Source organism: Thalassophryne amazonica, chromosome 2 (assembly GCF_902500255.1).
Source record: "Thalassophryne amazonica chromosome 2, fThaAma1.1, whole genome shotgun sequence".
NCBI lineage: Eukaryota > Metazoa > Chordata > Actinopteri > Batrachoidiformes > Batrachoididae > Thalassophryne > Thalassophryne amazonica.
The window spans coordinates 33293377-33317702 of record NC_047104.1 but is presented as its reverse complement, the minus strand read 5'-3'; the positions used below and the strand labels follow the sequence as shown (position 1 = coordinate 33317702).

Below are 24326 nucleotides of genomic sequence, written 5' to 3'. Positions count from 1 at the left end.
AAAAAACAGAGGTGCACTTGGAGCACAAGGTTTCAAACAAGTAGCTATTTGAACTATTTTTTTCTGTAGAAGAAATATTTTGTTTATATAAGCTGCAAAGGTACTTCCCCATACAATATTGCAGTAACTTAAATATGGATAAATTAAACTATAATATAATGTTAAAAGACATTTGTGATGTACTAAATGTCTTATTTTGCTTATGATTCCTATTGACTTGGTTATTTATTTATTTTTTTTTTACAAACATGATCAATATGTTCTTTCCAACACAGTTTCTCATCTATCCACACACCCAAAAAACATGTAGATGAGACCCTTGATATTACTTCGTTGTCGATGCAAATTTTAATTAGACCATAATTACATTTTTTATTGCCGGAAAATAACATAAAATTTGACTTTTTTATATTCAACGATAATGTATTGGCTTTGAACCACACTGAATAATTCAAAGGATCATTATTTGAGATACTAACCAAACCATCTATATCTTTGCTGGAAATAAAAAGATTACTATTATCAGAAAACAACAATGGGAATGTAGTAGTAGAAACAGATGCAAAATCATTAATATATATTGTAAACAATAAGTCCAAAAATTTTACATCCACACTCTATAGAATTATCTGATTCCAGATTTAGAAAAACATACTGTTTTCTCTCAGATAAATAATTACTAAGCCATGTATGTACAATTGCCTTAAATCCATATTTGTTTAACTTTGAGAGCAAAATTTCATGATTTACTGTATCAGACACTTTTGAAAGGTCTAAGAACACCCCAATACCAAATTCATTATTATCCAAAGCTGAATGAATACTTATTCCATCATGGCCAGCTGCAGATGGACATAGACCAGCAGTAATTACACAAACTTCATTGGAATTTGTGGGTTCAAATTCACTCACAGAAGGAAATAAACCTTTTATGTAACCAACCGGATTTATATTTTTGGAGTCAATTTTCTTTGCAATAGAAGCACCAACATTTGAAAAGTAATTATTAAACGTGCAAGCAATGTCAAAGGGATTAAAGAAATGTTTAGATCCATCTGAAAAGGTTGACGGATATGTTGATGAACGTTTTGTTTTTAAGTAGTTCATTGATTGTTTTCCAGGTCCCTTTAATATTGTTTATTGATTTTTTGAAAATTATCACTGAAGTCTTGCAGCCTTAAGAAGAGTAGTGTATTTATTTTTATAGAATTTATAGGCTGATAAATTTAAAGGTGAAGGAGATTATAAATATTTTTTATACAGTTTGTGTTTTCTGAATAAGGATTTTTATAGTCCCTTAGAGAACCATGGCTTTTGCCTTTTGGATGTTTCACCAGATAATTTAATGATTGCGGATGATTTTTCGTAAACTTCATTGAACATTTGCATGAACACCTGATATGCTAAATAGTTTCCATATATATTTTTTCAAAGGAAATACTCTCAATTAATCTCTTGAATTTAATTTGATTAGTAATATTAACATTTCTATAATAAGTAGTTGATATAATATAATATTATATCAATAATAATATTTGGCATATAACAGTTTTCCAATTCCACAATTTGAAATATCAGGAAATGATCTGAAATGTCTGTAAACAATATTCCAGATTTCATTACATAATTTTAATTATTAAATAAAATATTATCAATGAATGTAGCAAAATGTTCTGTAACTCTTGTTGGTTTTGGTAATCGAGGGATTATTTAAAAAAATCATTAGTCGCACAATGTGTTTCCTTACTAAACAAATTTATATTAAAGTCACCAACAATTTGACAGATTTTATCTTCTCTGTTAATGACTTCCAGAATATTTGAAAAACCCTGGTTGAAATACACATCATCTGTATTTGATGGCCTATAAATACAACCAATGATAAGATTTTTTGTTCTACTATCAGACAATATTTCTATGAAAATTGATTTTAAATCAGATTCACTTGAGTTCATATGACATTAAAATCCAGATTTTTATGTACAAATATTGAGACTCTTCCTCCAGACCTTGTCTGTCTGACAAAGTGAGTAGAGTTATAATGTGGCAATGGATACAAGCCAGTGTCTTTGCACTGCTCAGTCAGCCATGATTCTGTAAGGGCAGTTACAGAAAACTGATGATTCAATGAGGATATAAAATGTGTCAATTTCTCATAATTTTTTGGAAGACTGCAAATATTTAAATGTAATACTGAAAATGTTTTATAAGTATTTGGATAAGATTGTAGGAGATGTTTGAATTTGAGTTTGTCATAATAATCACATGAATTAGGGTTATTTACATTAGAGACAAAGTTCATATCAGGATCATTTTGTAATCTACAAGTTACATCATCTTGATCAAGTTTAAATGGGTTGAATAACAAAGTCTCGTTTACAGCGAAGCCATTGTAGTTGTCAAGAAGATGTCTTTCAAACTCTTCATCATTCAGTGAATAAAATGGGAACATTAAGCAACAACTTTCATAGATCCATGTACAATCTGTCAGAAAAATGTGCACATTTAAAATTAAACACATTTTTACAAAGAGAACAACCAATAAGCTGTAAACCTGACATTTTGTGCATTCGTTATCACTAATCATGGATTTGATGGACAAAGAATCCAATATCATGTAAGGGTGCTAAAAAAAAGAAGAAAAAAATGCATGTCAAACCTTTGTTGGCTTTATTGGTCGATGGGTGATAAGTTTGTCAAATCTTAAATATGCAAAGTCACCTCGTTGTCTTGCCTCTTTCATTGCTGGAATTAGCTCCTTGCGCTTTTGTCTCACAGATTCAGAGAAGTCTTCATTAATGTAAATGTTTGATCCCTTTAGAAGTTTTGCCTTTTCCAACACAGCCATACGATCCTGCCTCAGTTGGTCTAGGTTGATCACCTTGCCCTGGTTTATTTCCACTGCAATGCACACGCTCCATTTCAATTTGCCTAGGGTACAGCTTAAGTTTTTCAGAGACGATCTTCCTTATCTTGTCCTCAGAATCAGACCATTTCTCATGCTCAGACTCCTGAATTCCATCAAACACCAAATTATTCCGTCAAGACAAATTTGCCCACATTGCCCACGTCTTTACTTATTTCTTTACACTTGGGTGACAGATTATCAGAAATTAATTTAACATCACCAACCTCCTTCTGAGTATATTGAAGGCTTACTTTGAGGTCACACAGATCTTTAATGACTCCATCTTTTTTGTTGAAGGAGTCCATTATTATCTGAACAAAGCCTTTGTAGGTACCTTCCTGTTGTTGCAATAGCTCCTTAAATGAGGCCATTTGTTGATCCAAAAGGTCCCGGACTTGACGTCATAAAATCCTCCTCAGATATTGCACTCTTAGGTGGCATTTTTGAAGAAGTGCTTGCAGGTCGCCTATTTGCAATGCTTGATGGTGAATGGCTTCTGCTGTAGCTTGGGCTGGGCCTGGTGTTAGCTGGCTCACCGCTGTAGCCTGGGCCGGGCCTGGTGGTAGCTGGCTCATGCTGCAGCCTGGGCCAGGTCTGGTGGTAGCTGTCTCACTGCTGTAGCCTGGGCCGGGCCTGGTGATAGCTGGCTCACGCTGTAGCCTGGGCCAGGCCTGGTGGTAGCTGACTCATGCTGTAGCCTGGGGCAGGCCTGGTGGTAGCTGGCTCATGCTGTAGCCTGGGCCAGGCCTGGTGATAGCTGGCTCACACTGTAGCCTGGGCCAGACCTGGTGGTACCTGGCTCATGCTGTAGCCTTGGCGGCCCTGGTGATAGCTGGCTCCCGCAGTAGCCTGAGCCGGGCCTGGTAGTGGATGGCTCTTGCTGAAGCCTTTGTATGCTGTTAGCGCTCATCAGCCAGCCATCAAGCTAACCGCTCAGTGGCAGGCACCAGAAAACTTTGCCATTGGCGCTTCTTAGCCGTCCCCTCCGCGGCAGCACTCAGTAGCTCCGCCGCCAAAGCTCGTCCGCTACGCGGTTGCTACTAGGGAACACCGCCGTCAGCATTCGTCAGCCTGCGTCTGTTCTGTGTAGTCTCTCACTGCTGCTGCTCACTCTGCTCATACTGCTGCTGCTCGCTCTGCTGACAATGGATTGCATACTGTGTGCTGCTGTGTGTGTGTGTGTTTGGTACAAAGATGCAGTTCAGCAACATCTGGAGCTTCTGCAGCAGCTCCGTGAGACCCAAAGAAACCTGCAGGAGGCACTGCAGCGAGTGTGAGTGTGAGAGTGTTTACAGAGATGAGAAGAAAAAACAGAGATTTGTTTGGATTTCACCACCAGGACGCTTGGGCTCAGGAACACTGACAATGGATGTATGATTACATGCTCATTCTGGACATTATACCATCATCACAGGCACTGTGTTGGTGATTCTGTGTGTCTCAAAGCCGGCTGACTGGGCTGTCACTGGCATGATGTGCCATGTTTGACTATGACATAAAACAGGTTTAAAAGACAAGAAAATAAAAGATGATAGGTTGAATCTGCACCCCCACTGAGGAAGACGAGACTGTGGATGGTGAAAAGGGGGCCATCTGCACTCTGGTCTCCAAATACACACACATACACACGGATCAGCTCCCACTGGAGTGGAATGCATAATCCGTGTTAACACACACATAAGGGGAAAACTTCAGTACTGACAAAACTGGCTGTCGTGGCTGTTTCATTTTATTTAATTTATTTGAAATTTTCATGGAAAAGCACTGCATAAAAGCAGCACCACGTTTTGGATTCAAGAGCACAAAGAGTGCCATGTTTGGTTGCTTTGCAGTGGTTGGTGGTGGTGATGCTTGCAAAGTTGTTCATTTATTTTTTCCTTAAATCTGGGACAACTGTGTAGCTATAAATGACTGTTCTTCACCTTTCCCTGTTGGCCAGTCAGATATCTGCGCCAAATGTCACCTGCAGCTTTGACCAGCTCCGGGTTCCCATCAATGACGGACTGGTGTAGCGCCATCTGTCCTTCTGAGCAGAAGGAGTTGACACTGAATATGCAGTTTGTCATGTTCTGCAACAATGAGTGCACCTCCTTGTTGTTGCCTTTCTTCACCGCTTCTTGGACAACCAAGAAGTAGTGCAGAACATGTCGACACATCCGCCTGGCTGTAACCCTGCCTGTGCCGTAATCCTGCCTGTGCCATAAAGCTGTTCAGCATCTCTGCTCAATGCCACAGGTGGGTTAAGATCAGTCTTTAATATCTTTAACCCCTTAACGCCCATCGTCGCATATATGCTACAATCTCTGACTCAAATATGCAACTTACCAAATTGACCTGTATGCCCGTTGTCGCAAATTTGCAACATACCATCATTATTATTATAACATTATAACATAAAGTCATTACCAGAATACCCAATATTACTATCTAGTTTTTGTGCAAAAGTGAAATTAATAATCTCAACATTATTTACCATCTACTTAAAGGCAAAAACACACACAAAACATTTTTTTATATACAGCTATATAAATTTGAGCATTAAGGGGTTAACATATTGCGCGTGCCACATCCAGCAGTGTGTCATGGCAGGTCTTCAAAAGAGCAGACCACAGCACTCGGCCTGCCATGCTCCCCTTACCCCCGCTTTCCACCCAGAGCTCGAGTGCTGGCTTTGTGGGGTTTCATGTTGTGTTGTTTTTATTCCTTAACTTTTCTTTTATTGTCTTGTTATTTTTTCATGGGGGAAGGTTTATATCCGCATTCAACTTGCACATTGGGTAGTCGACCTAGATTTGGATGCTGCTGCACTCCAAATTGCATGAGTCATTCAAGCCGACTTTATATCACATTCTGGATGTTCGTACATGGCCGTGCGGATATCTGTTCCATGCAAATGCATCTCGAATTGTGTTCGTTTTTCCAGTTTGCATGATTTGTACAGCATTCAAATCAAATCAAATTTATTAATTTATGTAGCACCAATTGATGAAATCGTCTCAAGGCGCTTCACACAACATAAAAAAAACCTGAATTAAAAATTTAAAACACAATAAAAAGACGACCATAAAAGAATACAAGAATAAAAACACATCATAACACTAATGATAAAACAGGGAAAACAAATGAGTCTTTAAATGTGACTTAAAAGTCTCCACAGTATCCGACTGCCGAATGTGTGCCAGGAGATTGTTCCACATTCATGTTCTAGTGGGCCCTAACCAATAAACTACCGTGCCATGCACTGGTGCTGTAAAACAGATCCATTGTTATTGTGCTTTTCAATGCAAAAAGTAATTTTTGGTAGGTCATTTTGGTGGCCATCTTGAAAAATAGTCATCATCTGGGATTTTCAAGTGACCACTTCACCAGATTTTGTAAGTATCACCTTGGGAATCATCATGCCAAATTAGGTGCTTGTACTCCTCCACTATGCTGACATAAATTAAAATCTCCGCTAATTTAGTTCTTTCACCACAAACACATTTCTGATGGTCAAGTCATTGAAAGCCTGTGTCAGTCTTTCTGAAGGATAATCAAACTGTTGACATGCCCCTGGTGGTGGGTGATGATGTAAGCATGCACAAGCTATGGAAAAGAAACACAGGTGAATTGTACTGGTGGTATTTGGATTGCACAGAGATACTGTGGTGTTCCCAAGGTCTATTTTTGTGCCATTCAACCACCGCCATCATCTCATGTTGCAGCAGTGTGTTCCATTTCATTTCCTGCCAATATCCAATAACTTCACACAGGTATTGATCATGAGGGGACCAGTGTTCCACGGGCCACAATCAATAACCTGATCAACTCGATGCAAAGCAGATGTCACCCTGCATGGTGTGAATGGTGAGGCAGTGAATGGATCTCTCTCACCCCAAGAAAAAAAAAAAAAAAACATCAACAGTGACTGACTGCAAGAAGCTTCCACCTCCACTCATGTCGCTTACAGGAACTGCATAAAATTTGCTATGTGAATCCACGGAATGACAGTGCCCTGAGCCTTAAAAATATTCCCATCTCATTCTCAAAATTAATCATTCAATTATAGTTAAATGGGGGCTAGTGATCTGCCTGTGCATCAATGACACATGGTGAACAGGGTAAAGAAAAGAAAAAAACAATCTTTGGCACGCCTGAGTGATGTACTTTACACCACTCACATTCTTTGATATCATTTTTAAATACCTGACATTGGTATCTGACATTGATGGTATCTGCAGTGGGGTGTTCTTAGTGATGCAGCTGTTCTGTCACACTTCAGAGCACAGATGTCTCCATGATTTCTCATCCACTACATGCATCCATTTCTGTAGTGGGTGTTCTGTCCTGCTCCTGTGACTGTAATACTGTCTGACAGCTGTTTTTTTTTTTTTTGTCCTTTTTTTTCTTCTAATTTTAAATTACTGCTGCAGTTTTTGCTTCCACACATGTACATGGTAAGAGGACATAGTTGTCTGTTTTTATGAACACATCACCCCACTGAGGCCACTTTGTTTTATTTTTTATCTATCCATCCATCAACATGTCTGCTGATCCTCATCAGAATTGCATTGGTGACAGCAGAGGAGCAGAGCAACGATCTCTGCTAATGAAGCCCTCATGTTGGTCAAGCTCACTCAAACCAGTTGACTGACAGATTTTGTCCATTAACAGAAGGGTTAGTTGTTTAATCCCAAAACAGACATTCATGTTGTATTTGGAACAGTGTTTGGTTTTCTGTAATTGTGGTACTCTATTGTAATTGTAATATGTTTGTCCTTGGCATTGTCCTGATCTCAAAAGCGGGTTCAAGGATACCATCTTCTGTACTCCTCAAAAAGATAAACGTAATACTTCTGTTGTTTTCATTTCCATGCATTACAGTCAAAGATTCCAGGCTTATTCTTTGCACACAAAAGGCTTATTCTCCTCAACCTTTGTTCATAAATGTTACAATCTGCGTTAATGAGCATGTCACCTTTGCCAAGAAAATTCTAATTATTTACTCAGCACCAAATCACAAAACAAGGCACCCCAACACATGACAGGAGTAAGGTCTAACCATATCCACCAGTGGTAAGGAAATACTCTGTTGGGCATGCATTATTATCATTGTTATTATTATTTTTTATTAATGTTGTTATTATTATTATAGGAAGAAACCTCAAGCAGACAAGACTCTGTGGGGGGGAGGGGGGGGATTGGGTTTGGACATCGGGGGGGCTTTGGGGTGAATGTAAGGCATTATTTTAAAATGCTTTGAGCGTCTGATGCAAATGGAAAAGCGCTAAATAAATGCAGTCCATTTGCCATTTACCATTTGGACAATCTAATAAGAGCACAGCAAATTGACATACATCCAGAGAAAGAAATGTTGCAGCAATGCACATATATAGAGTCCAGTGACTACAATGACCGATGGCTCAAAAGACAATGAAGATCATTGTATTCTGTTTTTATTTACATTTTACACAACGCCCCAACTTCATTGGAGTTGGGGTTGTAATGTGGTGTTGCATCAGGAAGGTCATCAGGTGTAAAGCCTGTGCCAAACCAATATGCAGGCGACCCCAAGTGAAAACAAGGGAGCAGCCAAAGGGAATTATGATATGCATAAATATTACAGAAAAAAGTTTTAATAAAAGCATGGCCATGCAAATTCAACAGGAAAAGGTCATTAAAATTACAGTTTATTTATTTATGTAAATTACAACAGGTTTAAACTGTAAAATTTATATATTTTATGTAAAACCATTTACATATTGAATTTTTTTACAGAATTCCCCTCAAAACCACAGTTGTCAGAATTTTTCCATAAAAACAACAGATTTTTTTTACAGCATAGTCAGCCTTTCTTGACTTCAGTGAAAGGCTGACTTTATTTTATACTTGTTTTATAAAAATAAAGAGCCATTATTGATCTCATATTTAACTATTGACATCACTGTAATGGTAAAACTTACAATTTATAATCTACATTGTTTATAAAAGTAACCATTCTTTCTAACATTTACATTCTTTCTTAACATTTTAGTTGTTGAACTTACTGTTATTATAAGTATAGCTGTAGCATGAAAAACTGTCTTCAAAAATAGACATTTTAGGCATGTTGAGGGGAGCCCCCCAACTCTCTCTGGATTTGCCCCTGGTTTGCTGTTTGACCAGGAATAAGTTTTATCAATGTTTTGTACATCCTGTCGTCCTTAGAAAGAGACTTTAGGCGCTTTAGGTGAGGGGAAAAAGCCTAAGCTTTTGGTGTTAATGCTCTGCGGGTCTTCAGATGTTTTCAGCGAGGACACTCACAGAGTGGCAGTTTTAAAGAAAAACAAGTGTAAAAATGTCTTTACAAAGCTCAGTACAGGTTTGCTGCCATGACTGTGCTTTGAGAGATGAGAACTGTTTTTTTCAACTCTGAGCTGCTGAACAAAACAGCAGATGAACACTAAGTGGGCAGTTCAGCAGAACCCCTGACCTCCTCCTGCCAACGGGACAATTTTAATGCTTTGCGATCAACCCACACTACTATCTCTGCAATTGAGGTGTTGGGCACCCCCGATTTATACTGTATAAAAATACAAAATAATAGTAATGCACAGTGACTTGGATAAGTAACTTTAATCTGATTACTGATTTGTAAAGATTAACGTGTTAGATTATCCATTAGTGAAAATGCGGTCAGATTAGAGTAATGCTTTCCTAAGTAACATGTTACTGGCATCACTGCTGCCTGGAGTTTGCCAAAGAGCACCTGAAGGACTCTCAAACCATGGGGAGGTGATGGTCTAGTGGTTAAGGCATTGGGCTTGAGACCAGAACATCCTTGGTTCAAATCCCCACCTGACTGGAAAATCACTAAGGGCCGTTGGGCAAGGTCTTTAATTCCCTATTGCTCCCGGTGTGTAGTGAGCACCTTGTACGGCACCACCCTCACATCGGTGTGAGGGTGAGGGTGGTGTGAGGCATTATTTGTAAAGCGCTTTGAGTGTCTTTGAGCTATATAAATGCAGTCCATTTCCCATTTACCAAGCAAAACAAAAGCAGGGACACCAATATAGCACATTTCCTAACTCTGTGAAATATCCAACAATTAATTATACATACACTTACTAGTATTCCATCAACCCAAGGCTAAACAATTTAATGCAATCACACAAAATCCATAAAGAGCACTCAGAGTGCATACTTCCAACTCTGAGAGGATGACACTCAGAATAATGCTTTAAATCCCCATTAGACCTGTGTAATGTCATAAGGTGAGAACACCACTGACTGAGATGAAGGTAAAATCTGTCACTGGAATATGGAAATATTTGCTCTCTTGCAATTAGACCTCTTGTTGGTCATCATCAAGATGTTTAACTTATGAACCTTCAAGTAAAAACCCCTCAAAGACCAACAAGGCATCCAAATGTCAACTTTTAGTTCTTACCTGGACAACTGAGAACATTCACAGACTAGCTTTGCAATGCTAATTAAGCTGTAGAAATGGAAGAAATGAACAGTGGAGACAGAATTGGATCACCATCAACTCAGATCAAAGGGTTGGTGGTTAAATTCTCAGCTAGTTTTGTTAACATTTTGAAGCATTCATGAACCCCATATTGCTCCTGATGTGTATTTTGAATGTGATACATAATTGTACAGTGATTTGATCTCCTCTCAAATGAAAGTGTAGTCCATTTTTATTATCTCTGCTCTCAGGTGGATGAGGCAATAATTGAGTTTTTCATTTCAGAAAATCTTAACTGAAATTGGTGGAATGATCCATGATATCAAAACAAAGAAAACAGTAATTTGGTGTTCAGCAGAATCTAAAAGTGGACCCGTGGGTGGCTCTAGGGTGTGGCCTTGGGTAGCACACACTACTGCAGTTGCCAACCCATTATTGTATGCTGACTGCTAGTTCAGTCAGAGCAGAAGTGGAATTTAGACTGACTAACCCAAACTTTCTTTTTAATATGCAATATCTTAAATTTAAGGTAATGTGTCAGAATAGATTCTGCCCTGCATCTTGTCATCATTGTACTATAAAAAGAATTTAAACATTCAACATTTCTTTCAAGGAAAGAAATCCAAAACAGAGCAGTGAGTCTCCAGGATGAGCCAGCTTGATACATGGGCAGTTAAAGTCCTGATAGGTCCAGATTTCATCAGCACTTAGATAACTGCCTTGATAACATCCATGACATGATGCTGAAACCTGTCAATTTTACGTGTAGAGCTGCAATACTCACCATACCATTTGTCATTGGAGTTGGGTGTCAAACTCCTTAGCCTGTGAAATGTTGAGAAATGGCTGATTTTTGTCAATAACTATTTGATCATCAGTCTTATGTGTCTCATGTTACGTGTGAATATGAAATGTTGATGTTTTTTCTTATTTCATTTGGTAAATGTGATCTCTGTCTGCTGATGTACGGCGAGTCCCCTGTAACGTTTTGTCACACTGAAAACTTTGAACAGACATCAGATGGCGAGCTCTCCCGGTGGTTGTTTACTGTTTGTTACACCCCTATACCACAGGGCACCATTCTATTATGATCCCCATGATCCAGAAAAAGTGCAAAAATGAGATGAAATGGCTCGCTTCAGCTTGGCTCCTATTCAGCTGGCATATAAAGCGTAGATCTGGCAAGTGGATGGGTTATAAAGTGCACACCTGGCAACCCCTGTGAAAACAAAAATATGGCATCGCCGGATGGCATTCTCAGCCAGAACCACAACAAACATTGCTTCTGCTTCAAATTTTTACCCCAATGGTGCAGAGTCAAACAGGTATTGAGCTGTACTCACTTTGACTACCACGTTTAAAGATGTTTGAAAATGATTGAAGCTGCTAAGGCTACAAACACCCAGACGTGACGGCATAATGACGCCAATTTGGTGAATGTGGATGTAATTTTGAACCCAATTTTAAACTGGTGCCGATGATGGCCGTAACTACTATGTATACCAAGTTTGTTCAAGATTGATAAAAGATGGATAAAGAAGTTACTGTGATGCTTAAAAATGCACCCCTATTTGCAATTTGGGATGAAACAGGAAGGAAAGGCACTCTGTAGAATAGCCCCATTTTACATTACTCATACATTCATACCCTGTGGTTGTCTGATTGTTGAGTGTGGACTTCTGTTCGGTCAAAGCTCCAGTGCAGTGTAGGGTGTGAATTCAGCATGAGTGTCGAGAGAAGAGTTCTGATGCAGCAATATGCAGTGCAGCTGTTCATTTAGTCAAGACTGAAGAAAAGACAGTGTGGCTGTGTGTATGTTTTTGTCTGGTACTTCAGAGAGCACTTGGTGGATTTTCTTGGTGAGAAGGTGCCATGGAGAAACAGGTTGTTTGTTGTCCCGATGTTGCACCTGCACTAAACCCGTGGCCAAAGCTGGCCCAGCGAGAAGACTCACTCAGCGCGCGAACATAGTGAGGAGGTTTGACGTCATGATCCCAAAGTTAGCCAGATTCTAGCCTCATGCATTCAGACCTCAGCAAATCCCAATCAGATACAGCTGTGTGTGTGCATGTGTGTGTATGTTGGTTACAGTTTGGTGTTTTAAGCAGACTGATGTACTTCTCTATGGATTGATGCATGAAGGAAAACCACATTTAAATGTAACTGTTGACTGAGCACTTTTTAAAAGTTTCTTTCAAAGCAATGGTTTCTTTCACTTTTCAATCAATTACATTTATGTGTGTGTGTGTTGGTTACTGTGTTTGTTGGTTGTTTATATTTTCCATGTATTTTTGCAGTTCCTCAAAGAAGGAATTGTCTTTTTATATACAATTTTTTTATTTGGGGGGTGGGAGGGATTGCCACATACTCTACATCATTATAGTGAGATCATTATTATTGATACACACTGATGGTAAATGGAAGAAAGCGGAAGGAAAGCAGACAGAAGAGTACAATTTTAGGAAGATCTGAATCATGATTGAACATTGCATACATTTGGGTTATGAATTCCAAACAGTTACTCTCAATACAAATACGATAAGATAAGATAAGATAAGATAAATTTTATTGTCCCTCTCTGGGAAATGTACGTGATTACCCAGGAATGACAGACGTATCCACTCCCTGAGTGCCATCTAAGTTGTCATGAAATAGATTGTCACACAGCACTGATATGATGACAGTGGAAGCAAAGTGAGGCAGAGCAATGAGGAGTTGAGACAGCTCAAGTCAGAATTTATCTTCATGCTGAACATTCACCTTTCAGTCGATTTCCTCTGACACGCACTCACACACACACACACACACACACACACACACACACACACACACACACACACACACACACACACACACACACACACACACACACAAAACAAAGGAGCATGTCACAAATGATCATTCCTGTGTGGTCAGACCTCCATCATAATGACAAAAACATGATGTGCTGTGCTTTAATCAATCTGACTTGTAGTTCTTGACTACCATGTTAAAAACAACAAAAAAAACTTTGAAATGAAGTACATTTAAAGAACAAAAGTGTCTTGTGTTGCTTTTTTTTTCCCAACTGCATTCCATCCAAATCCAATTTAGTCAAATTCTGTGATGGCTTCACCAAAGCCCAATTACAGCAGAAGAACCAAACCTTATAAACATCACTCCTCAATGTACTCATGCAGGAAACAGTACATAAATAAATAAATACTGAACAAGATGTTAGAACGACTAACTCAAAGCAAGGCAACGGACGAACAAAAAATAGGAAATTTGTCCCATCTAACTGGAAGCATAATGCACAATAATCACTGCAGGAGAACGGAGCCATAATGGAGCGTACAACCAGTGTTATGGATCACTGACTTTCGCCTGTAAACTGATGATTTTCACTTGAATGCATCCTCAGTTGCCTGTAGTGATGGCAGATGCTTGAAAGGAGGAATGTAACATTCAGCTGCCACAGTGAATGCCTTTTCATTAAAATCACAAAACATACCCATTGGAGGATTTTTAAACTTATTTCAAACAAACAGGGTCAAAAGCAAGCTCCCCCTCCCCCATTCATTTTATGCATTAACAAACATGACATGCAACAACACACATGCCTTCAACAAGAAAATGCTACAATATGTCTTGTCAGAAAAAAACAGCTTCAACAGACATCATATATGTCTATAAAGAAAACACTGCTATTCCTATTGTGTCATATTTCCATGATATCTCTCTGTAACTGCTGCACTGTTTCACATTGGTACTGTTGTTTTCCTTGTGTAGTGAACAATCTAAAACCCAGTAAGATTTTGTGAATTTTGGGCTTTGTAAACGGGATTGAAATGTATACACCCCCCCATAATTCATACAGTAAAGTGTATTAACATTAGTGTCACACTCTTCTCCACCATTCAAGTACTTCTAAGCATGCTGATTTGAACAGATTTGAAAATATCATTGGTTAGGGTTGCCATTTTGGAATGCATTTAAACATTAATTAACAACTTTTGTATGTCTGGTTTTTATCTAAATTAGATCTCGTTTGGCAAAGCGGGGCAGATAACATCTGTATGGGACCGTCTACATCGAATTTCACATTTGATCAACCACAAACTGAGACTGCAGATCCTGCCAGTCAGTTCAAACCACTGCACAGATTCTTGCATGAAGTCATTTTTGATTAGCATATCTATGGAATTGTACATTGTTGTTGATTTTGTGCTCTGCAACATTCCTGATTTCAATCCCAAGACTTTGCACATGTGTTGTTTCTATCTATTTTTCTGTTTCCTGTCTATGTATACTGTCCTATCAATGAAATGCAGATCAGGGATCAATGAATTAGAACTTTAAAAAACTGTCAAATGAGGCGTAGAGGTCTCAGTGCCTTTTTTTATTTCCACCAACAAAGTAGGAGGAGGTTATGTTGTCACCCCTGTTTGTTTGTTTGTCAACAGCCTGGAGCCCACAATTTTTCATATATCGTTCTGAGATTTTTTACGAAGATTCATAGCCTGATAGGCAAGAACGGATTCAATTTTCAAGGTCATACATCAAAGAGCAAAGTCAGGAAGAATCTTGGAAAATACCTATCTTTAACATTGAATACATTTTCAAAAATTCATAACTCTTAAAAAGATCAAATTTATATCATATGTGAGAGCTTTATGTAGGATGGTATCCTTTATCGACTGACAAAGTTTGATACAGATCTGATCCAGATTACAGATTTTGTGGCCATTTAAATTTAACTTTGAAAACCCATTTAATGTAGATTTTACATTATATCTTAATCAAACATGCCCCAATCACTCTCACATTTGAAAGTGAGGTGCAGACTGGCACTCACTATCGTCTGACAAAGTTTGATCCTGATGTGACTGGGATTGTGGATATGGTGGAGTTTTGAAATTAATATTGAAAAGCCCATTTGCTGTACATTTTGCAATATATCTCAAACAAAAGTGCCTCACTCACTGGAATTTGTGACAATGAGGTGCAAACTGGCACTCTCAATGAATAAACTAAAGGCATCTTGACATCTTGACACTTGTGCCAATGTGTCCTGCTTTGTCCTGCTTGGCGCCATGTTATATAAAATAATCATTTCATTGCTTTCAGAGCTTGACTGATATATATATATATATATATATATATATATATATATATATATATATATATATATATATACAGTGAGGAAAATAAGTATTTGAACACCCTGCGATTTTGCAAGTTCTTCCACTATTGAGTTCAGGTCTGGAGACTGGCCAGGCCACTCGAGGACCTTCAAATGCTTCTTATGGAGCCCCTCCTTAGTTGCCCTGGCTGTGTGTTTGGGGTCATTGTCATGCTGGAAGACCCAGTCATGACCCATCTTCAATGCTCTTACTGAGGGAAGGTGGTTGTTTGCCAAAATCTCACAATACATAACCCCATCCATCCACCCTTCAATACAGTGCAGTCGTCCTGTCCCCTTTGCAGAAGAGCATCCCCAGAGTATGATGTTTCCACCGCCATGCTTCACGGTTGGGATGGTTTTCTTGGGGTTGTTCTCATCCTCTAAACATGGTAAGTGGAGTTGATTCCAAAAAGCTCTATTTTGGTCTCATCTGACCACATGACCTTCACCCATGCCTCCTCTGGATCATCCAGATGGTCACTGGTGAACTTCAAACGGGCTTGGACATGTGCTGGCTTGAGCAGGGGGACCTTGCTGCCCTGCAGGGTTTTAAAACATGACAGCATCATGTGTTACTAATGTAATCACTGTGACTGTGGTCCCAGCTCTCTTCAGGTCATTGACCAGGTCTCCGGTTAGTTCTGAGCTTTCTCAGGATCATCCTTACCCCACAAAGTGAGATCTTGCATGGAATCCCAGACCGAGAGAGATTGACAGCCATCTTGTGTTTCTTCCACTTTCTAATAAATAATCATAACAGTTGTTGTCTTCTACCAAGCTGCTTGCCTGTTGTCCTGTAGTCCATCCCAGTCTTGTGCAGGTCTACAGTTTTGTCCCTGGTGTCCTTAGACAGCTCTTTGGTCTTGGCTATGGTGGACAGGTTGGAGTGTGATTGATTGAGTGTGTGAACAGGTGTCTTTTATACAGGTAACAAGTTCAAACAGGTGCAATTAATACAGGTAAAGAGTGCAGAATAAGAGGGCTTCTTAAAGAAAAATTAACAGGTCTGTGTGAGCCAGAATTCTTGCTGGTTGGTAGGTGTTCAAATACTTATTTGCAGCAGTAACATCCAAATAAATTATTTAAAAAATCATACATTGTGATTTCCGGATTTTTTTTTTTTTTAGATTATGTCTCTCACAGTGGGCATGCACCTAAGATGAAAATTTCAGACCCCTCCATGATTTCTAAGTGGGAGAACTTGCAAAATCGCAGGGTGTTCAAATACTTATTTCCTCACTGTATATATAACTCAGCAAGGTTCAGTACCCCATGGTTAAGATCTTAGTGAGTCAGAAAAAAAAACAAAAAAACATTTGGCTTTGCAAAATCACCCCCCTCCCCCACATCGGCTTGGGAACAAACAATGAAATAAAGCACTAATTAGGTCTTAGTCTTCTCGTAATTACTCTTGATGACACCCCGTCCAAAGATGCACTATACAATATGGCTAACCTCCATATAAGCACTGTGATGATTCCCTCTTTAATTATTATAACCCAAAATAACAACACTAAGAAGGCTGCTGCAAGTACTTAACCAAGAAAAACCTATGAACAAAATAAATTGAATGAAAATCAATATCTAGTTCCATAAAATTAGAAATAACAGCATTTAAGCACACAGAAAAAAATCTGACAAACTATATTTTAATCAAAAGCAATATCTTGTTTCACAAGACTAGAATTAAATAGCCACAAAAGACAGGTGACAAAACAGCCACTGTTTCCACATCTGTTGCTTTTATGTTACCAAATTTATTTCTGGAAGTCCTGAATGTGCTGACCAAAATGCAAGGAAATATGAATCGTTTCTACCTATATGACTCATAAAAAAGTATCCCGATAGTATTGACAAATGTTGCACGCTGGCAATAACCTTGACTTCTGTCTCTGTGAATCTGCCATCTCTAAATGCAGGGGGTAAAAGGAAAAAAGTAATTTGCACAGCACCCATGCAAGTGTTTGGCATCCCACCATTAAACTATGTACATCGACACTCAACTACTGAGTTCAAAGGCATCTTTTCTCCCTTTGCATCTAACTTATTCACCAGGAAAAGATGAAAACTGCATGTTTTAGGCAGTGGGAAGAAAATGGCAAGTTTTCATAATGTATGCTTTCCTGCGTATAATGTCTCCATAGCACCGTCAAAGCCATGAATTTCCTCTCACAGCTCCCATTAAGGCGGTGGTGTCAGGCACTGGTAGCGAAGAAAGATGATTCTATCAGTGATTTAATTAATCACTAAAAGTCCCCATCACCACACATTCTGTCTCTCTGCCCTTCAGTCTTCCTGCTCCTTTTTTTCCCAAGACACTGCAACACAAGTAGCTTTGTTTTTTTTTTCTCTCTCTCTCTCTCCTCAGTTGCTTCGACTTCAACTTGCTCCCCAGCAGATCAGCAGCCAGCCAAACTCCTGAAAAAAGCAATGTCACCAGTGTTCAGGGGCCATCGCATTAGACCACAAAAGGACAACTGTCTCTCAGCCTACTTGAACAGATAATCTCTTCCGTCCTTTTCCTGTGATAAACCAACATGATTAGGACACAGGGAGCTTGTGCCAGGACGATTTAAGGCTTCAGATTTTGACGGGACTGAGCAGACCTTCACATTAGTGATCCAAGCTCACCGATGCGTGCAATAAGCCAATACCCCCTTTTGTTTGAGAGTGTCTGTCGGAGTGAAAAAGGCATGCAAAAAGAAAATTAAATCAAAGAAAATGAATTCTTAATGACTCACCTGGTGTTGAGGCTCAAAGCCGGACAGAGCAGCAATAAACAGACGGCTCGGATGAACCTCATAGCTGTGTTTGTGAGTCCCCTCTCCTGCTTCGGATACTGTTCTCCTTGCCTTTCTCCCCGCGCTCTACAGCTCTCCCACTGCCTGCCTGCGTTTTTAGCGCACTCTGCCGCACAAAGACACACAAACGACGAGGCAGACAGACGCAACACAGTGGGCTCGACAAGTGAGAGGAGGATCTCCGGCTTTAAATAACACTGGGACACGGACCGACTCGCTAATGGAGAGCAGTGGGTGGGGCTGAGACAAAGAGCGGGAGATGTGGGACTGACGTGATGCCATGCTGCTATAATCGGGGAGAGGATCTGTGTTCCCAAAACAATCCATCCATCTCAGTCTTTCTTCATGGGAGCTGGTTTCTGCCAGGGAGGGATTTTTATTCATTTATTGTAAAGTCACTTACAATTATGGCATTATATCAAGGAGTAAAATCTTGGAAAGCTAAAACACTGGGGTGGACGTGGGGCAGGGGGAGCTGAGATTTCTGTTTTCTAATCTTGGTACATTGTTTTTTTTTTTCTTTAAAGAAAATGTCAATACCAGCTCAATTTATATTATAACATCCATTCTGCTCTGCTGACCGCTGTCCCGTTTGCTGTTTGCCCCTTGTTAGGGAAAAACACTGTCTTGGCAAAAAATGTTGATTCATGCCGTTTTCACATACACTTTGATTTCACATTGACCACTCTGCCATTGTCCTCTTCCCATGATGCACTGTGAATCTGTAGCTCATCATGCTGCCACCACTCAGGATCACCATCTGCACGGAAAACAACAAAAATGTTATGACCAACAGTTACACGACAAAGCTAGTTTTCTCACGCCAAAGTATTTGCCTGAGTTTTTCAGTACTGATGACCTCCCTGGCGTCATCCTTTTCCCATCGTGCACTGTGCATCTCTAACATGTCATAGCACCTCCAAGCTCCCACATGCAGCCTAAGCGTCATTACATTCATTGGACATAATTAGTGATTTCTTTGATTTTTTTGAAAACTCTGTGTTTTGCACAGGCACCCCCAATTGTAAGATTCCCAGTTTGAGGCCACCTCTGCTGCAATTCTTCTCATACATCTGGACTTTCATCAGAACGGGCCTCTGAGGTAAATTAGACATTCTGGTTTTGCTGTAGCAACCCTGAGGAAAAATACAAGAAAGGCTAATGGAAAATATTTTAACTGCTAGTCTTAACTTGGTGTCTCATGATTATGATGGATAACATATACATTTGGACAAAGTAAAAGTCTTGAAATCTTGAATTTTATTTTTTATAAGCCTGCTGTAAAGCATCATTTACAACCCTAACCTTCAGTGCTACCCGCAACACAATGTATATTGCTAGTATCCACCTGTTGGGAATTATGGTTTTTACACACACTTCCTCAAGACCTCGTCAGCATGTTGGGCTAAAACTGAGGTATGCTAAGACACAAAATTCATCTCACAGCAGAAAGTGTTTGTTGTTGACCAAAGATACAGTAACTCAGCCCAGACTCCATGCACAGTAAATTTTGCTGTATTGAAGAACACAATAGTCAGAAAGTCTCAACATAGTTTGAAATGAAAACATGGACTACTGATAATACATATTTAACATGTATAAGAACCATTGCTTTGTTACAAAACACATTACAATCGCACACCCCAACCTTAAAAGAAAAAAAAAAAAATAATAATTTGCACCAAAACTGAAACTTGGACAAACCTTAAAAATTGCTGTGATTCTGCTACACTAACATTTATTAGTTTTCCTCAAAGTGTATTTACAATATGATTGAAACCTTAAATTATAAATACACTGTGAGAGAAACTAAAATATTACTAACATTTTCCACCTAAATTTATTCAAGTTTATCCAAGTTTTACTTATTTCAACGCAGAGTGCACTACAACATTAAAATGAACAGTTTTTTACCTTACTGTTGACAGTGTTGCAAGCACAGCCCAGTCTCACTTTTTTCGTCCTCCCTTCATGAAATGAGTCAAATTTTTTGTGAGTTTTTTTAACTCACTATTACTAACCCTAATCCTACCCCCAACCCTAACCTTAACCATAACCTAATCCTACTCCTTCCTCCCACCCTAACCATAACCACCACAACCCCCGCTTCACTTTTAATTTTATGCAGCCATCATGGAATGAATTAGAATGAATTCATGCTGCTGTGACAAAAATGAGGCATTTTTCATCACAATATCATGAACCAATAGATTAATGTATATTCATGCTGCTGAATCACAACTTGCCGTGAGACCAGGTTATGCAAGCATTGGATCTCAATATGGACTTAACCATCCTAAGCATTCTATTAATGCACACTGAGCAGTGAACAGCCTTCAAATAAGGCAGTGTTATGTTAGCTATAATCACATTATATACACTGTCAGCATTTTGTAGTACTTTTCACCTGAAGATTTATTTCCATAACAGAAAGACTTTCACTTGCATCTGCTTAATACCTGAGGGCTGTGAGCAACTTTGGTTTAAATGGAAGGAGCGGTGACGTATGCAACCATTTCTTCACATCTGTTGAGTTGGCACAAACATGTTTCAGTGCTGCACTGAAAACTGACCTTAACTAGTGGAGGTTCAGTGGTAGGGGCTAGCCCTAGTGGCCAATCAACACTGCAGCATTTCATTATTACCCCCGCAGTCACACTGTTTTTATACAATGATCAAATAATCTTCAAAATACCAAAATGTCAAATTTATTTCCAATAATTTCACTTTTTTCATCCTTACTTTGTGGAACAAATTATAAAGCGATTTGTGATGACCCTCAGAGTAGATGTTTCACAGCAAATTCTGTGATGCCTCTGCTTTATTGTTACACTGGACCAGCTACTTTGAGCAATTATATAAGACTGATTCTTCTGCTGGGATGTTGGGCATCTGCATTGCCAGGGTTCTGGTCGGTTGATTCTCTAATCAACTTTGAACTACCAAATGTTGTTGAGACTGCAAAGGCAGTGAAACAGCTGAAGCAAAGAAAACTCCAAGGATCTGCAGTACTGGAGCTGAACATATCCAAGCAGGTGGAAGTGTTGTTCTCCTGATGTTGCAAACACCATTTTTTTCAATCTGGGAGAGGTGTCTCATCCCTCAAGGCTGGAAAAAATTACTTATCACGCCACTCTGGAAATGAAATGAAGGGACCCTATTAATTGTCAATCCGAGACCAGGAAAGTCTGGCTTAACACCCGAAGGAGTCTACACCTGGCCACATCCTGGCCAGCATTCCATGAATGGAAGCATGTCACCCATGCTTCTTTGCCAGCTGGACTCCTTCTCTGAGACTTTGGTTTTTCTCTTTTGTTTCCATGTTTGACAGTTCTTTGTATTTGTTCACCTGATTCTTGTTATTGTTAGTCCTGGCCTAAGCAGGATGCACGATCTGAGGAAAAACCTCAAGCAGACCAGATTCAAATGCCTAAGGGAGTTTTTGTCCTTATCACTGTTGCCTACATGCTTGCTCACTATTACCCATTTACAACTGAGCAGAACTGGGACAATGCAGATGAAGCGTTCAAACACACAGACAGGTATCACATGCTGAAATTTAACATAGGCCTATATATTAGCAACCCAAGTCCTATTCCAGTGTGTTACCTACTCTGCAGTTAAAGTACAGCAGAAAATCAGGAGAATTCTCTGTCCGCTATTTGTAACATCATTAGTTGAGGATTGTCAAAATAATTGGCAGGATGACACCACCAGATGTTTTTTGCTTTTGTTTTTTTTGTTTTTGCTTTTGTTTTGTTTTTTCAAACCACTTTGTCAGTAGAATCATGAAACAAATGCTAATGAGATTTTGCCACTCAGGAAGATAATTTCATATTTCTTGCTTCTTTAGTTAATTTGTTTTGTGTGTGTGTCTATATATATATATATATATATATATATATATATATATATATATATATATATGACCATGTAGGGCCAGTTGAATGGAAAATACTATGCACATACATACAATACTGAGATTTTATTCTATACTTTTATTTCAATATTTTATAGTATTTTTATATTTATCATTCATATTGAAGCAAGAAGGGATGTGTAATTTCAGTGTGTCTGGTAATACAATGATAGATTGGTTGAGAATCTTTAGCACAAATGTTCTTACAAATAATTGCATGGCTAACTCCTCCCCTTCTCTCTAATATTTTTCATTGGCCAGACAGTCACATTGTTCACCTTCATCCTACACAGTGCATTTTTATTTTAGTCTGAGCACAGTGTGACCCTTTTATCCAGTGAAAGGTATGACAACAGGGGTCACATACTTAGGTCAGTCCCTTTGGCTTCTCCCTAGTTTCACTTGAGGTTGCCATCGCAGATCCAAGGTGGATCTGTTTTATGACGTATTCCCTTCCTGACGCAATGACAAATTACCACTGTCCATGGAAAATGGGCAGTGGGAACCTTCCATTTCTGAACCACTCCTGCCAATCGGTCACTTATTTACAAAGTAAAAAATATTTTGAGAGAACCATCAACAGGCCTGAGCCTGCAAAACCTCCATCACAACATGTGTGTGTGTGCACGCACGTGTGTGCGATGCACATGTGAGGTCTTTGCATGACATGCTTATACTTGTATATTTAGCCCAACTTACATACATTTTCAGAGATACAGAAAAGGGGGTGGATAAGAAAAAAATAGCATCAGTCTTTTGTTGTTATTTGAACAATACTATGGGGAGAGTGCAATATTTACTGTCACTCACACACACACACACACACACACACACACACACACACACACACACACACACACACACACACACACACACACACAGTCAGAGAAGCCTATAACACCTTCAGAGTTATCTTGATGGCTTCCTTCACCACTCCCCTCATTGCACTTTTGCTGAGATTTTCAGAACTATCTATTTTACCATACAGCACCACACTGTTTTCACTTCATGTTTGGAGGTGAAATGTTCATGTCCCGATCCTCTGACCTGCATGAAGAAAACTGACTCAGAAAGTGATCATTTGTATTTAGAGTATATTTAGCTTGTCCAATGATGTAAAGTGTTTGGAAGAGGAGGCACTATGAATAAAATAGGCTGTAATTTCAAAATGATTACTGGATTAGTTTTGTGTAACCATTTGAATTAAATCTGAAGGTCGACACTACAAGCACATCTTGATGTTTCATTTCAGCTTCATTGTGGTGGTTACAGATGTAAGATTATAAAAAGTCACTTTCCAATTATTTATGGACCTGACAGTACATAGATGATGCGATTCACTGTGACCACACATCTGTTGTAAAATATTAATACACTACTGATATTTAGAGTAGTTGTAATGCACAGAAATCTTCCCATCCCCCAATTAAAATTATCCGGTCAATGACTGATAATGGGTTCATCTTATTTGTCCTCAGTATCTCTGAGTCACTTTGTCCACTCATTAATTTCATGTTGTTAAATTCCAAGGATGGAAGACTCCATGTCATAGAGGTAGAATATTAAGCAGTCTCTACAAAAGGTGGAGGTCACACACCACACGCAGGATAAATGAATTCCATTACAGCTTTAATAGAGTTTGGACTCTATTGTCCCCTCGTAGAAGCCCATTCTCCATACTGACATATTGCCACCCATTTATTTAGTCTAATTAGAAGTTCATGCATGGAAACTCACAGTGACCAGTTGTAATGAGTCCGCTAGTCCGCAGTTTGCCTCAGTTACCAGGGCAAGTGTCCTTGGAGCGCCATCGTAATCTATCTCAGTCCTGCGTCACATCAGATACAAAGTTACAGGTACAGAACTGTGAGAAAACCTGCTGAGCATCTAATCATAATGAACATAAGTCTGAGAAATATTATGCAAGATGATTGTCACATCAATTGATTTGTATGTTTTGTTTCAAAAGGCTCATTTAAATTTTGATTGTGTGGGGCATTTTAATTAATTTTGAAAGAAGCATCAATTCAGTATCCATACAAGCAGTGGTGGGGACAGCTAACCAAAAAACTGGTAATCAGCTAACTGAAAAGTTATCTTTT

The 24326-nt window shown here is 39.0% G+C and overlaps 1 protein-coding gene across 1 annotated transcript in view; it reads right to left on the bottom strand.

Annotated features, from left to right (window-relative positions):
* The window catches only part of luzp2 (leucine zipper protein 2), a 712019-nt gene extending 693518 nt beyond the window's left edge, over positions 1–18501 (bottom strand). Inside the window, exon 1 of the mRNA XM_034184813.1 lies at positions 18246–18501. Within this exon, the coding sequence (XP_034040704.1) occupies positions 18246–18307 (62 nt within the window). The 5' untranslated portion in view covers positions 18308–18501. The remainder of the gene's footprint in view (positions 1–18245) is intronic.
* Positions 18502–24326: the final 5825 nt, after the last annotated feature.